Source organism: Scardinius erythrophthalmus (assembly GCF_964197995.2).
Source record: "Scardinius erythrophthalmus genome assembly, chromosome: 3".
Taxonomy (NCBI): Eukaryota; Metazoa; Chordata; class Actinopteri; order Cypriniformes; family Leuciscidae; genus Scardinius; species Scardinius erythrophthalmus.
The window spans coordinates 35,014,257-35,030,879 of record NC_138223.1 but is presented as its reverse complement, the minus strand read 5'-3'; the positions used below and the strand labels follow the sequence as shown (position 1 = coordinate 35,030,879).

The window sequence follows — 16,623 nt, the reverse complement described above, 5'->3', positions numbered from 1 at the left end:
CTTATTTTCCTCTCTGTATGTTTGAATCAACCTGAAGAAGTGGAAATAATGACAGAATTGTCATTTTTGGAACACTATCGTTTTAAAATGTCTGTATAAATACACCTATTCATTTTATATCCTTGAAAAATAATGAGAAATAAGTTCAGTGTGGAGAAATACTATGTTAATTAATTCTATTAACAGATTATTCATGTACCACATGGAACCATCTTAAGATTTGAACCTTAGAGTTTTCAGAGTTTTTGTTTAAAAAGGAAATTCAGTGAAGCCTGTTACATGTCCACGTCCTTCACTTGGACTGATTATTAATGACACTTTCATTTCAATCATTGATTTAGGAGTACTATTTATTCACAAAAAAGCAACATCTCATGGGTGTCCATTACTGCATGTGCATGATAAGGCTTATTCATGCAACTATAAGTGGGAACAACACTCCTGCTGCTATGACAAAAATACATTTGTGTCATAAATCTTTTGTTGTTGTGGCACTCGAGTCTTACCTGCTGTTCAGGCAGCAGTAAATAATGGGATTGTACATTGTGGGGCTCATGGCAAGCCACATGACTGACAGATAGATCTGCTGAATGAACTTTGATCTAAGCAGTTCCTTGTTCCATCCCGCAGCCAGGAAATATACATGGTATGGCAGCCAGCAGATGGCAAAGGTCACCACTACGATGATCATCATTTTCACCACCTGGAAACAGAAAATGAAGGCAAAAAGTAAAATATTACATAATATTGTATCATAATTGATGGGAATTTATTATATCGGAGTATATCGGAGAAAAGAGTCGGCAAATAGTGTATCGGTGATGTGGCTTGCATAAGTTATAGTAAAGATATATATTTATTTATGCTAAAAGATATACAGTGCTATGCATAAGTTTAGACACCCATGCTAAAGTTGACTAAAAAGAGGAATAAAAAATCATCTTTTGGAAATTGAACTTAATGCCTTAATTTAAAAAATGAGGAAAAATCCAACCTTTAAGGACACCAATTTTCTTTGTGAATGAATAATGTTTCGTAAATAAATAAATGTTCTTCCTTAAAATACAGGGTGCATAAGTGTGTACACCCCTATTTTAAATTCCCATAGAGGCAGACAGATTTTTATTTTTAAAGGCCAGTTACTTCATGGATCCAGGATACTATGCATCCTGATAAAGTTCCCTTGGCCTTTGTAATTAAAATAGCCCCACATCATCACATAGCCTTCACCATACCTAGAGATTGGCATGGTTTTATTTCAGTTAGCCTAATAGCTAGTTTGATTTACATTGAGAGATGATCTTATGGAAAGTACTCCATGCCAATCTCTAGGTATGGTGAAGGCTATGTGATGATGTGGGGCTATTTTAATTCCAAAGGCCAAGGGAACTTTATCAGGATGCATAGTATCCTGGATCCATGAAGTAACTGGCCTTTAAAAATAAAAAGCTGCCTGCCTCTATGGGAATTTAACATAGGGGTGTACACACTTATGCACCCTGTATTTTAAGGAAGAACATTTATTTATTTATGATGCATTATTCATTCACAAAGAAAATTGGTGTCCTTAAAGGTTGGATTTTTCCTCATTTTTTAAATTAAGGCATTAAGTTCAATTTCCAAAAGATGATTTTTTATTCCTCTTTTTAGTCAACTTTAGCATGGGTGTCTAAACTTATGCATAGCACTGTATATACAAACACACAAATCGTAAATGTTGATAAAGGTTCATCAAGGCGGAGAGTACAAAATAGAGCGGCTTCTACCCATTGCGACATTGTGACTGACCTTATTTCAGGCATACAAAAACAAAGAGAACAGTGGAGGAGCAATCATATCACAAACAGTTATACGGCTGTGTTTTTATTCATTATGTTAATTCATTAAGACACTGCTTGTCATTCAAATCCCACAGCAAACAGCACACCCATAAGCACAAAACAGTGTCAGGGTACCAAAATCTTGGTCATGCAACCAACAAGCTTTGACACTTTGGGCAAACAATGCATCTGCAGCAAGAAAGAAAACCCCAGGCAACACATTTCCAACAGAACAAGGACACACCACATGAGGTCTTCTCTGACTTCCTCTGGGTTCAGGAAACATGGCGTACGTGCTCCTGAAATATGTATGTTGACTAAGTTGTAATTGCCAAAATTCATGAAAACATGAATTCAGTTCTCTGCTGCTTTTATTGTACTGTTCTTGTGTCAATTGTCAAACTGTGTTGTGTGTAGATCTGTGCAGTTCTCCATCCTGTCAGTTTTGTTCGGTCCTCAAAATATCCACTCTCACTTCAAGCAAGTGTCCTTCTGCCCCTGCAGGGACTTCTGCCATAACAAATCCATTTCCCATCCTTCACGAGGTGAATTGTTTCTGTAGCCACATCACAAAGTCTGATTGGAGGAGCCTCCCGCTTCACTCCACTAATGAATTTAATTACATTGTTCATGCTGTCCCACAGAGACAGCGAATGGAGCTTTGTTAGATACTCTTCAATCTGAAGATCTCACTCAGAGATCAATAAAAGAATCAATAAATGAACAAATTAATATGTGAATATAGTCATTACAACATTTTGCCTTTTATATATTAAGAGTGTCATATCTTGAGGAACCAGGTTTCTTTCTTGATCTTTTAAGATAAGATTATTGTACAATGAAAACACACTAGAATATCAAAAGTCAAAGCTTCCTCCCAAGTGCAAAAAAGCTGGAAGAAAGAAAATAATCAACTACTAGTCAACATGTCCATCGCTCTTCTAGCATGCACACTTAGCCTCAAGAGACACCACAAGAAGTCTCAGTGTACGTTCACACGGTTTATTTTGTGACGCTGTCAAAAAGTAATGAATATTTCAATTTTAGCTTGACCAATCATTAAGGTTAGATTGTTGAAAGTTTTATGTAATTTATGCAGATTCACAAATAACTATTTGTGAAAGCAAAAAACTTTGAACTATAGTAATGGAGTAATTCTCAATATTTAGTTTGGTCTGAAATTCAATTATCAAACTGCAACAGAAACAGGATAAGCACACAGATTTACACCCTGCTGAACTGTGTTTTCAGCATCTGTAAGTTAAAGTTGGGCATTGGGCTATTTCTTATGTATAAATTAACCTTTTTGGCTTTATATAAACTCCACAATGTGAGGAATCATGTTTAAATATGAGTAGGGCTGGATGACATATCGGAAATACACAATATCTTCATGATGTTGTTGCTGGCAATATAAAATTAGGCTTTTAATGCACCTTCAAAGAAGGCTGTATCTTGCAAATCATGAGTAAGAATGCATTCAGACATGTTTTAATAGCAGCTCTTGATTCAGTTACTATGTTAGTATAGGTAAAAAATCTATTTCTGGGAATGAGTCAACAGTTCTTTTTAAATTAAAATATTAAAACCTTAGTATTTAAAAACATACCTTGATTTTGTTTTTTAATAAAAAAAAAAAAAAACTTTGTAAAAGATTTTCACAGTAAGTATATGAATATCAAGATGTATTTGCAGATGTATATGCAATATATCAGACACCCCTAATGAGCATAGAAAATATGATACCATAAATGATTAACTGTGAAACAAATCATCAAAGGAAAGAACAGAAGACTACACATGGTGTGTTTCACAGACACTACGTGGATGACACATAAAATATATAATTTTGGAATTCAGATTCTTCAAAGAACTCATTTTATGATTTTTTTCCTATGGGTATTTCATCAGTATTCCATCCCTAAATGCCTGCCTTTGTTTTTCCTAAAGATGCATTAAGAATCTTCCCTACACCACATTTCAAACACAGAGATATAGTGCCGGTTCAACGGTTCAGCAGGAGGTGGACGTGAGAAGATGTCCTGGGGTAAAAGGAAAGCTTATATGATTGCCATTCACGCTCACCTTCAAGCCAATGTTTCTCTCCCATTATGTCTCCAGACGAAAGCTTCTGCAAACTGAGAGCTGGAAGTGCACTGCGTTTGGCACCACAACAGAATGTCTCTTTTGTTTTCTCTTATCTGCCCTGTCTCTTAGATACAAAGATTGAGAAAAGAAAAGGGCACTCTCATTGAAATAGAAGTCCTTTTGGTGATTGGCGCTTGAATAGAGACTACACAACTGTGGCAAATAGAGATTGGAGATCTGTTTGAGGTTGTGGAATGGAGAATAGTCAATGGACTGACGTAAAGTGCTGATCAATACACTGATATAGATCATAAGAGAGACAAGTCCAGAGAGACAACAAAGAAGTAATGCTCGAACCAAGTACAAGAAAAGAAGAAGAAGAAATTTCAGTGCCTAAAACAATGGGTGAACATTTTTAAATTCATCAGGTCAGGTTTTCCTCACTATTCAATAGAATGAAAAAAATATTTAAATAATAATAATTTCATTCATTTATTAACCATTTCAGTCGTATACGTCTCTTGGTAATTCTGTGGGCTTGCTATACACGAGAGACTGATCATATTTTTTTGGCCGATGATTTTGTGAAAAACTGAAAAACACCCTGAATCTGAAACTACTCCCAAGTACAACTCATTGGAAAAACATCTACATACATTTTAGAAAAATGTCAATGCAGTTTCCAGTTGAAAAGGCAATAAAACACCTTTTTTCTAGACTTTCATTCTTTTTCACAGAAATTATGATTAGGGCAGACTGGCGATTAAAACTTATTTTTACATGGTTCCGTGCACAATATATATAACCTCAAACGCTTTTACCAAGCATCACATAAGCAGCTCCATTTGTATGGCTTTTCTGATGTTTTAAAATTTCTCGGAAACAATACAATACATACCATTTAAGTAGTGTATAAAACACCAATAAGAATCAAAGGGTCAAGTTAACCCAAAACCAGACTATTTAATACAGGATTGGGGGTAAAGTCGATTAGCGGCAGCTGTTAATTGAAAATACATGTAGTCTTTCTAGAGTTATATATGAATTATTCAAAAACCTTTGTGGGGTGGCACAATCTGGAGAGACAGATCTGGATCAGCGTATCGTGATGGATGAGCAACCGAGGTTTTTGCTCTCTGTCAGCATGAGGAAGTAGAAATGCAAATTACTAGACAAGACTTTGTTTAGAAGGTCAAACTGGATGCAATGCCACAGGGTTACCGCCTCCTTCTGCCCTTAACCATATCATTTAAAAATATCTTTCACTGCAGTTTGCTTGGTTATTTCATGATTTTGTTCAAATAAAAATATAAAATTATTCTTAAAAAAAAAAACTATTTAAATAATAATAATTTCATTCATTTATTAACCATTTCAGTCATATACGTCTCTTGGTAATTATTTGCTATACACGAGAGACTGATCATACATTTTATTGGCAATGATTTTTCCGGGGTAGGTTGCCAGGTCTTTCCCCAACCCTCCCCATGGCTCAGGACTCACACACACGCATTTAGCCTCTCCAATTCACCTATACTGCATGTTTTTGCACCTTGCTGTGAGGAGAAAGTGGTGCCTGCTGAATCACTGTGCTGCCCTAAATAATAATTATGATAATTCTGTAAATATTCTCTTAAAACAAACCTTAATATCCTACACAATTTTTAGGTGACTTAATCTGGTTTTAGTTCAGTCATGAAACTCTATATGGCGCAATCTGAGCAATCAGCAAGCTGGTCCTGATGCTCTGCAACCTTCCACCTCCCCCAGCTCCACCTGCCAAGATCTACTACAGGATTTAAGCATGTCTATTCATGCAGCAGCAGCAGCAGCAGTAGCATATCTTATGTGCTAACAGCAGTGTGTCTGTGTATCTGTTGGCAGTAGCATTTCTAGTAGCAGAAGTATGCATAGCGGATCTATAGGGCCAGATTTACTAACAGAAACAAAAAATACTGTCAGGATTTACTAAAAACATGCAGTGAAAAAAATAGCGCAGAAAATGCATGGACAGTTTTTTTTTTTTTTTTTTGCTTACCTTTTTGCATATGCATTTGTTAAAGGGGTCATATAATGGTACATGCACTTTTACAAGTTGATTGCACTGAAATGTCTGTTGGCAGTGCCTGTACACAACCATCCTATCATGATAAAAATCCATCCAGTGGTTTTGTTTTAATCTCCTTATATGTTTGACCCTCTCTGAAATCAAGCCGTTCGATATTGTGACGTCATAATATCCAACACCCCTCCCGCGATTGTTGAGTGACAGCAGTGTTTCAACACAGACCAGCCCTGAGCGAGCTGTGACAGCTGTCGTCAAAGTAGTCCGCCATTGTTGATATGCTGGAGCAGAATGGCGTCTAAGCGATTGTGGTGTTCTGTTCTTAGATGTAATAGGGAACACAGCAGTCATTTGGATGTTCCTAAATCCGAGCCGTTGAAGATGCAGTGGCTGAGTTTTGTTTTTGAAGCGATATGCCCAAAGGATTGACGCGGGGATTCCCTCACGGGGATTCCCCACGATCATCCATGCTTTCATGTTTGCGTGAATCATTTCACACCAGACAGCTTTACAAACGAGAAAAAACGGATCGGTACCAACGTGTTACTGCTGAACCTCCAGAAGATGTGAGTGAAATGTTTTATTAACCTTTATATTAGTATTTATATTAATCTTTGCGAAATTTGCAAACCTTGCTGCAGGCTTCACGATGAATGCATCTAAGGTTTACACTCAGGGTACATTACGGCATGTTTTCTATGTACGACGTTCTCAATATAATTCATAATCCCACGTTTATAATGAACAACGTGTGGTTATTGTGTTAGAAACGGTGTACGCATGCACAGAAAAGAGTGGCGGGATGAGCAAAGCTCATTATCATTTAAAGACACATGCACTGAAACGGCGTGCTGAAAACAGAGCTGTTTTTGACCAGGTAAAATTAGTGTTTTCTTACAATACTAATGAGAATTTTTAATTAAAGTATATTACAAACTTTTAATTTAGACCCTAAAGAATCATATTAGCTTGTACAAAAATGGCATTATATGACCCCTTTAAAATACCAAAAGGCCTTGAGAGCAGCAAGATCCAATTATTTTAAAAATTACCATAGACCCAGAACTCTTTTTACTGTTTTTAATTCTGTTATAAATCCACCTGTTTATGAGTATCCTACTGTATCAAGGACTTTGTGTGATGATTTTCTTACATTTTTTTGTGAATAAGATCAAAAACATTAGATTGGGGATATCTTGTCCTTCTTTTGATCCTTCTATCTCAACGGCTTATTCGGCAGAGTTTAAGCAATTCGAACCTATTTCTCTCTCCCATCTGCAAGAAATAGTGGGTCAGTTAAAGCCGTCGGGCTCCTCTATGGATGCCATCACTCCATTTCTCTTGAAACAAGTTTTCGATACCGTGGGGCCTTATCTTTTAAACATCATAAATCGATGTCTGGAAACCTCCATGGTCCCAGAAGCGTTAAAACATGCTATAGTTCGGCCGTTGTTAAAGAAACCAAACCTAGACTTAAATGGTATGGTCAATTTCAGACCTGTTTCAAATCTGCCTTTTGTTTCTAAGATATTAGAGAAGACAGTGTTGCAACAATTGCAGAGTTTCCTGGATGAAAATAAGGTATTTGAGCTTTTTCAATCAGGTTGTAAAAAATATCACTCGACAGAGCTGCACTCCTGAAAATTCTAAATGATGTGTTAATAGCTGCCGATTCTGGGGTTTCTACCGTACTTGTATTGCTAGATCTGAGTGCGGCTTTTGATACGGTAGATCATTCTATTCTTCTTGCTCGCCTGGAGCATTGGGTTGGTATCAAAGGAGCTGCCCTAGAATGGTTTAATTCTTATCTGTCAAATAGGAAGTTTAGCGTTAATATTGGGGAATATTCGTCGGAGGCTGCTGTTCTGTCTTGTGGTGTTCCTCAGGGATCCATATTATCCCCCATTCTTTTCACATTATATATGCTTCCATTAGGGTCTATTTTCAGGAAACATGGGTTGTCTTTCCACTGCTATGCGGATGACACTCAAGTTTATTTACCCCTAAAACCAAATATTGATGGACTGGAAACACTTAGGGCCTGCCTATCTGATGTGAAAGCTTGGTTATCTTTACATTTTCTCAATTTTAATGAAAATAAAACTGAAATTATAGTTTTTGGCTCATCTGATTCTTTTTGTCAAATAACCTTAGGTAATTTAACACTTTCTGCAAAGCCTTGGGTAAAGGACTTGGGTGTTGTTTTTGATGATGGTCTGAAATTTGACAAGCAGATAAGTTCAGTGGTCAAATCCTGCTCTATCAAAACCTGTTTTATCTTTTAATAACTTTGAAAGATTAATTCATGCATTTTTAACATCGAGGCTAGACTATTGCAATTCACTGTATTACGGGATCAGCCAAGCAGCTTTATCCCGGTTACAGATGGTACAAAATGCGGCGGCAAGACTTCTGACATGTACTAGAAAACGGGACCATATTACTCCAGTGCTACGTTATTTGCACTGGTTGCCTGTACGATATCGTGTTGATTTTAAAATTCTTCTTTTGGTATTTAAATCCTTACATGGTCTGGCCCCTCCTTACCTTTCGGATGTACTGACCGAACATATTCCAGTTATGTCACTCCGGTCGTCTAATCAAAAATTATTACGTATTCCAAAATCAAAGTTGAAAAGTAGGGGTGACCGCGCGTTTTCAGTGGATGCTCCCAGACTGTGAAATGCGTTACCTTTTAGTATTAGATTTGCTCCATCCGTGTCTGTTTTTAAATCTAGGCTAAAATCTTATTTTTTTTAATTAGCATATGGTCAAGGATGAAATGTATTGTATTGTGTTTTGTTTGTGTGTTTTTATTGCCTCTTGTATTGATGTAAAGCACACTGGTCAACTGGTGTTGTGTTTAGCAGTGCTATAGAAATAAAATTGACATTGACAATTGACATTTGTAGAAGTTTCCCTTTCCCAGTTCTCCCTATAGTTACTTAGTAGCATGCATATTACTTGGATATTGACTGTTTATTAGTACTTATAAAGCACATAATAATGTCTTATTCTGCAGGACCATATTCAACATTGCTAATCCTATACCCAATTCCTAAATGTAACAACTACCTTACTAACAATTAATAAGTCATAATTTGGTTGTGTTGGTGATTTACTAAGGTTTGCGCAAGTCAATTTACTGGTATTTGCGCCATTATTCAACACCCAAAAAAGCATGTCTTTACCCATTTTGGCCTGTGTTGTTAATAGATCACATGCACCTGATTATCAGCAGTAGATCACACACAGAACTTTCACAGTTCCATTTGCGTTTTTATGGAATGCACTCTCACGCTAATTTGCCCTGTTTAGTAAATCTGGCTATTAAGGCCCGTTCACATCAAGGACGATAACTATAAAGATAACGATAAAGATATAATTCTAAAAATCGTTCTCCATATTAAAGAATAACAGAGTTCACACCACAACTATAACGATAAAGATATGAGGAATGATATCGTTGGGATCACTTTCAGAACGATTTTTTTTCCAGCTGTCAAACGATAAAACACTGACAGCCAATCAGAATCCATTCTAGCATGTCATCCATTTTCGCTACTTTGAAACCGCAGCGCGGGCGCGCGCGTGCTTAGAATAAAAACCAATAACATGTTAAAACAATACTGATAGTTTTCATGATTTAAATATTTTTAATAAATACGAAAGAGTAAGCCACACACTATATTCCACATCAGTGGTCAACATGAAAATTAAAACCAATAATAATCATCATTAATTGCTGAGTAACTGAGCTGACAAATTTGACAAGTGTTTATTTACCTCACACTGTCAGTAAGGCAAAACTCACTCTTCAGCAGACACACTCACTCTCATCCTAATCAATATTGATTCAGCAAACAGTTGCTTGACAGAGGAAACGTGGTATTTTCAAATAGAACCATGTGAACTGAAACCACGTCACCATTTACAATGTCATTATCAGTAACATCACTTCTTCCAATAGATAGAATCAGGGTTTAAAAAGAGATATATCCATTATGCATTGATCAAATTTAAATCACTGCTGTCAAAATACATCAATGCCCATGACATCAAGATATGTGCCAAAAAATTAGATAAAACTCAGACAAAGTGCATTATAAACAACTGATTTAACTTCATAAATTAGCACCATAGCACCACAGATCGTGTTGTTCTGCAACTTTTATTCAAAGGAATAATTAAGCCAACAATAAAAATAGTCACATTTAATCACACTTCTGTCCTTTCAACCTTGCATTGACTGAGTGAACTTTTGTTTTGCATACAAGGAATTTACATTGCAATTGCGACTTTGATTTACATTGCCATGCTCCAAAAGGACAAAAAAATAAAATACATTTATGGTGCGTTTCAGTCCTTTTTGGAGCTTGACACCATCTTATCACCAGCAGTTCAAATACTCTGCCCAACGTTTGCCTTTGTTGGCTTGCTGTTCACATGGAGTATACAAACTAAATCCAGTCAAAATAAAATAAATACTAGCTGCAACCTAAAAGCATCTAGGTGGAGTCGCATATCCAGAAACAAGAAAAAAAAGAACAAAAACCTTTCAGTACCTTCACACATAGACTTGCAAAACAGATCCGGGTAGAATGAGATGACAGATGACAGAAAGGCTGTGACACTGGCCATAATGGTCCACTGATATATTCATTCCAGCAAACAGAGCTGGAGTCATTTTGAATACTTATTTAGAGAAAATGAAGCCTTCCCGAAAACAGCTCCTATGGATAAAATGGAGCATAGACTGTCAAGGGCTGATTGTACAGAATACATCGTGCATCTGGCTTGACTGTCTCACTTTGCACCATTTGCCAGTGATGTGCTGTTTGCTGCAACCGGCCTGGACTGTGAAATATCTCATATTTTAATTAACGTAACAACAGTGATAAACCGTTATTTTAATCAATTTAGTTACTAATGTGTATCTCTCTGATGTGGAAAAAAAAACAAACAAAAAAAACATGTGTGATAGCCCAGTTGAGTTTTATTGACGACAACAGCATAAAGGCTCAGCAAATTGACTAATCAGAATGGATTTTCAAATGATTCAACGTCAAATTAAATTCAATAAGTAGTTTCCGGAAAAAAGGCTGAAAGGCAGAAATTTGATTTACCTCCCCATATATAAATAACCAGGTATTATTAAAGGTAACCTTTCCAACCAATTATTCTTCAGTATCAGGTGAAGAAAGAAAGAAAGAAAGAAAGAAAGAAAGAAAGAAAGAAAGAAAGAAAGAAAGAAAGAAAGAAAGAAAGAAAGAAAGAAAGAAAGAAAGAAAGAAAGAAAGAAAGAAAGAAAGAAAGAAAGAAAGAAAGAAAGAAAGAAAGAAAGAAAGAAAGAAAGAAAGAAAGAAAGAAAGAAAGAAAGAAAAAAAGAAAGAAAGAATAAAAAAGTTTAAAATGTTTAAATTTAAGTATTTCATTAATCAAATTTCAATTTAAATTACTGAGTTATCTTAGATGTGTTAGGTCTCTTTATGTGCAAATGGTTAAAATGGCTTTTGTACTTAGTTGCTGATATCCAGTGAAAGAGCCACAAAGCTAATATGGAAGGAAATGGATTGTGATAGTACTGTGGCTCAGACACTTGGCTCTCTGCTTTGGATGAGATAAGCAAAACTTCACAAGTGTGGTTTGGTGATTGCAGTCAACACACTACGGCAGCAGTCATTGTCTTCCAGCAGAGCTGGATTGATGCTGTGCGCTCTAAAATTTTGATTATAATTATCCGCAGCATGCTCAAGAAATGTTAAATAGGTTTTCAAATGAATGCTTTCACATGCACTTTTACAAATTCACTTGATTCACAGTGTCAGATGATAAACAAAAATGAGCACAAATAAATACAGTACATGTTACACTTGCTCTCTCTTGAAATGTTTTTCCATGTCCAATTTCCTACAGAGCTTTTAAGAAAATTTTCTCTTACACCTTCTTGTGCATGCCAATTAACTATATATATATGTTAATATATATATGTTATATATTGTTAATATATATATATATATATTATATATATATATATTTGTGTATTTAGCCGGTAATGTTATAATATGCATGGACCTGTATGTCTTTAAGCTGAAAATTTAAACCTCCATGACTTTGTTTCAAAACAAACATTACTGTTGTCACAGGGCTGTGTAGTTCAGATCCGAAGAATGATGCATGATGCAGAATAAATGATGGAATCTTTTTAATAAACACCAAGAATTACCAAAACACACTACACATAAACATAGATGACACCAAACAATAAACTGAGGGAACTAAGGGATAAATACACAGACGATGTTAATCAACAGAACAGGGAAAAGGTACAAACAATGGTAACAAACAAATGAGAACCCTGGCAAAGACAGAGACAATGAAACGAAACAGAACAAGATAATGAAAGAAGACATGATCATGAAAGATATTTGGTCATTTGTTTTTTAGACGAGGACCCTTTCCAACCCAGACATTGTTGAAAACATTTGCTGGTTTTGTACTAGAATCTTCCAAAGAACTAGAGAAAAGAGCGTGCCTTGAGAACAGAGTGAGGGAAGCTATTGTGACGTGATCAGAGTCTGGGGGTAAACTAATCAACCGAGGCTTATAATCCATAATCATCAGAGCATAACTCACAGGATCACTTTCATCAGGTTTAGATTAGTGTTATTAACAGATTCTTCAAATCCAAAGTAGGCACTGCCTGCGTAATCCTGAAGGCAGACATACTGCTTCAGTGAGGCATTCAAACCATGAAGCCTAAATCCTACAAGCGAAGTCAAGTGCAGCTGCCTAAAGCTTTCAGCTAATATGACAATGTTTGAAGTTGTAATGACAAAGTTTAAGTTTCGTAACAATGAGTCCTGCTCTGGATTAAGAAAGGCGATGTAGGGTAAGGAATATTGGAATTCATTGTACATTACATGACATAAAATAAAAATACTCTCCAGTCTGCATAAGCACTAAATGTGCATGACAGATAAAGTACTGTTTAAGTCCAACTTTGCAGCTAAGCCAACGTATAATATATTACCAGTAATGCAATTATTTTTGAGCGACTGTTCTAATTGAAATCGTATTCTGAATGCGTCTGTTAAATTTCAATCAAATTTCAATGCAAAGTTTAATAAACATCCAACGGGTAGATACAGACAAGCGCTAACTTAAATGAGATTGGACAAACACAGAGTAACGGTGAGGAACTAATATACACATAGATGACGAACAGCTGTGATGATTACTGTCCATAGAAACTGATGATTGGCAGGAAAATCAAACAAAGGAACACATATGATGAATGAAAACAAACTAAAAGTCCATGAAAACGAAACTAACAAACACAACTGACATATGGGGCCCTATCTTGCACCCAGCGCAATTGACTTTGTACACCGACGCATGTATCATACCTATTTTGCACCCGCGCAAAGCGCGCTTTTCCCTCCACAGAAGCACGTCGCTAAACTAGGGAATGAACTTGCGCTCCCTGGGCGGTTCAGCGCAAAAAAGGAGGCGTGTTCCAGCGCAAACGTTCCTTCATGCTATTTTGCAGGTTTAGAAACCAATTGCGCAACTAACCAGGAAAAAATAGTTTAAAGTCAGTGGCGCGTTGCGCATGTTATTCATATGCTATTTTAAGGGCGCATGCTTGGCCATAATCAATGTAGCGTGTGCACAACGCGCATACACTTTGCTTCTCTCATCTACACAGAAGCAGCAGTTTTCATTTTTGCAAATCATACATTATTACGATAGATAGATAGATAGACAGACAGACAGACAGACAGACAGACAGACAGACAGACAGACAGACAGACAGACAGACAGACAGATAGATAGATAGATAGACAATTTATTATAAAAGCATACATCTAGCTTACACATTTACCCAAATTATCATACGCCTTTTTAACCGAAGTTAATTTTGGTGTGTTTCTCCATCCCCAACGTCCCTGACGAGAGCGTTGCTCTCCTTGGCTGTGAACCGCCATTACAATAGGAATCCGCTTTAGAACAAGCGCGTCTGCTCTTAAAGGGAATGTGAGATGACGCTCTGATTGGTTTATTTCACGTTACGCTCAAACCACACCTATGAATAATGAGGCTACTTCAGACCAACCCATTTTAGATTTGCGCCTGGCGCAAGAGTCATTTATCCCGCCGGGAAAATAGCAACAGCGCCAAGACCCGCCCACAAAGTTACTTGCGCTTTGCGCTTTGACACTTGCGTTTCAGATCGTTAAAATAGGGCCCATGGTGACAGAACGCCCTGGAAGGTGAGACCTCGCGGCGTGGAGAGGAGGAGGCTTAGGAGGCAGACAAAGGGATGGAGAAGGTATGGTTACAGGAGATGGTAAAGGGATGGTGATAGTTGGCGGCGGAAGAGATGGTGACGACGAGACCCCGGAGGTGATGATGGAAGGGGGACCCTGCTGTAGACCCAGAGCACAGCAGGGATGACAGCCCACGGTGGAGTCGAGGGAGGGAGCCAAGGTGTTGCTGTGGCTGACGACATCCTGCTGACGGCCGAAAAGAGGCGGAGTCGATGTATCCCAGGGCGCAAACGGAGAGACGATGGACATGAGTGACACCACTGGCACTGGCGACCTATGCGGAGTCGGCAACGAGGTTTTGTGGCGGAGCCAGAGTGCCCAAGAACTGAGGTGGAGTGACAGAGGAGGATCTGAAGCGAAGGAGGAAACCTGACCAAGACTGACCAAGGGGGAGCCAGTGGGACGCGGGAACCCGGTGGAGCCACAAGGTCGAGGGTCTCTGGTGGAGCCGAGGGTCTCTGAGAGGGGCCAATCGGAGCCGACAGGTCGACGGGCTGAGATGGAGCGAAAGGATCAGAGGCCGGAGGCGGAGCTATACGATCCTCTCGCTCAGGCGAGGCTGGTGGTTGCACGACCTGTGGCTTCGCGTCACAGCAAGGCATTCCCGGGATAGACGAAGGGCTGATCAGCATCCAGCAGAGACAGGGCTGGAGGACTGACTGAGCTGTGCAGTGAAGGTGACAGAGATAAGCTTGACGAGATCAATGATGGTAATTCCAATTCTCAACAGGTCAACGAAACAGTCTCAGTGCTGTCTTGAAACCGTGATGATTCAGAACAGACAGATAATTCACAGTCTATACAGGTTTCAGTGCTGTCTTGAAACAACAATGATGAAGGAAGTACTGGGTGGGACAGGGTGGGGGGCAGTACCTCAATGTCCAAATCTATTAGCCAGTCCTCTGTGTCCAAATCCACCAGTATTCCCTCAGTTGCGCGGCTCACACTCCTGGTCAGACACGCTCTGGGGCACCAGCTCCGGGGCGATGGCCGGCACTGTCCCTTCCTTTTAGGGTTTTGGCTCACGCCTCGTGGTCGTGGTGGCTACTTGACAATTCATAATTTATGATGTCAGACCCAGCAACCCCACCAATTAAATATATTCATATTATGTAATTATTAAATATTGGTCAGTACTTTTTACGGTAACACTTTATTTTTCAGTGCCCTTGTTACATGTCACATGTAGTTACTAAAGTAACAGCTATACATTATACATAACTACATGCAACTAACCCTAAACCGGACCTAACCCAACAGTATGTACATGTAATTAATTAATGTTACTCAGTACTTAAATGTATAGTTACACTGTAACAAGGACACCTAATAAAGTGTAACCCTTTTTACTTTTAATACTTAAGCACATTTACTTTTGTACTTTACTCGAGTAAAATTGAAAACGATTATTTAATAGTTTTACTGGAGTAATATTTTATAAGGGTATCTGTTATTTTACTCAAGCCCTTAATTTGTGTACTAGTCCACCTCTGTATGTGTGCTATACACATCAATTCTACTTAATTGTGAGCAATATGAGATATAGTGCATGATTGGAAACATTACCGGGAAGGCTTGCCACAATTAGATTTCAAAGAACGGGTCATACTACTTCAAACTGAAAATATACCACATAAAGCAGATGTTCTTTTAATATCTTCACTCCATTTTGAGCATCATTCATTCATGTTTACAAATATAAAGTCTCTATTGGGTTGCTTTTTCCTGTTTTGTCAATGGCTACATAAAGAGCGCGAATAGATAAGTGTTTGTCACCGACCGGCGACCAGAGTTTCATCTGAACTGACAATGAAAATAAAAATGTCCCTATAGGCTTAATTGACGGTCTTCTAAAGGCTGAAAAAGATGTACACGCTTCTGGGTTCCCATAATCACCTATACACATCATATAAATTGGGGGCATATGGAACCCGCAAGACCTAACTGGCTCCAAATACACATATTCAGGACGCCAGCCACTAATGGAGAGAACAGACATGATGAGAAGGCAGCCGTAGGGAGCGAGCAAGATGCAGCGTTGATCGGAAAAAAAAGCCAGCACAATCCCAGCAGCCATTAATGAAACGTATAACAGGCAGACTGAGCTCTGAATGCTATTGATTGCAATGTAGAATATATAAAATGCCTATTGAACCAGTGAACGACTGTATTCCAAAGACTGAGTGATCCTCGTCAAAGACCTTACAATTGGTTGCAAGACCAGATTCTGCCCAAATGCTTGTTCTGTGTTGAGCTGCAATATTTTGCACACTTTCATTTAATTTTAATGCATCTTAAATAGCTTATCATTTGGGTA

The 16,623-nt window shown here is 37.9% G+C and overlaps 1 protein-coding gene across 1 annotated transcript in view; it reads right to left on the bottom strand.

Moving 5' to 3' along the window:
- The window catches only part of tacr3a (tachykinin receptor 3a), a gene marked incomplete at its 3' end in the record, with an annotated part of 40,203 nt that overhangs the window by 12,755 nt on the left and 10,825 nt on the right, over positions 1-16,623 (bottom strand). The window contains exon 4 of the mRNA XM_081360374.1: positions 507-703. Coding sequence (XP_081216500.1) covers positions 507-703 — 197 coding nt within the window. The remainder of the gene's footprint in view (positions 1-506; positions 704-16,623) is intronic.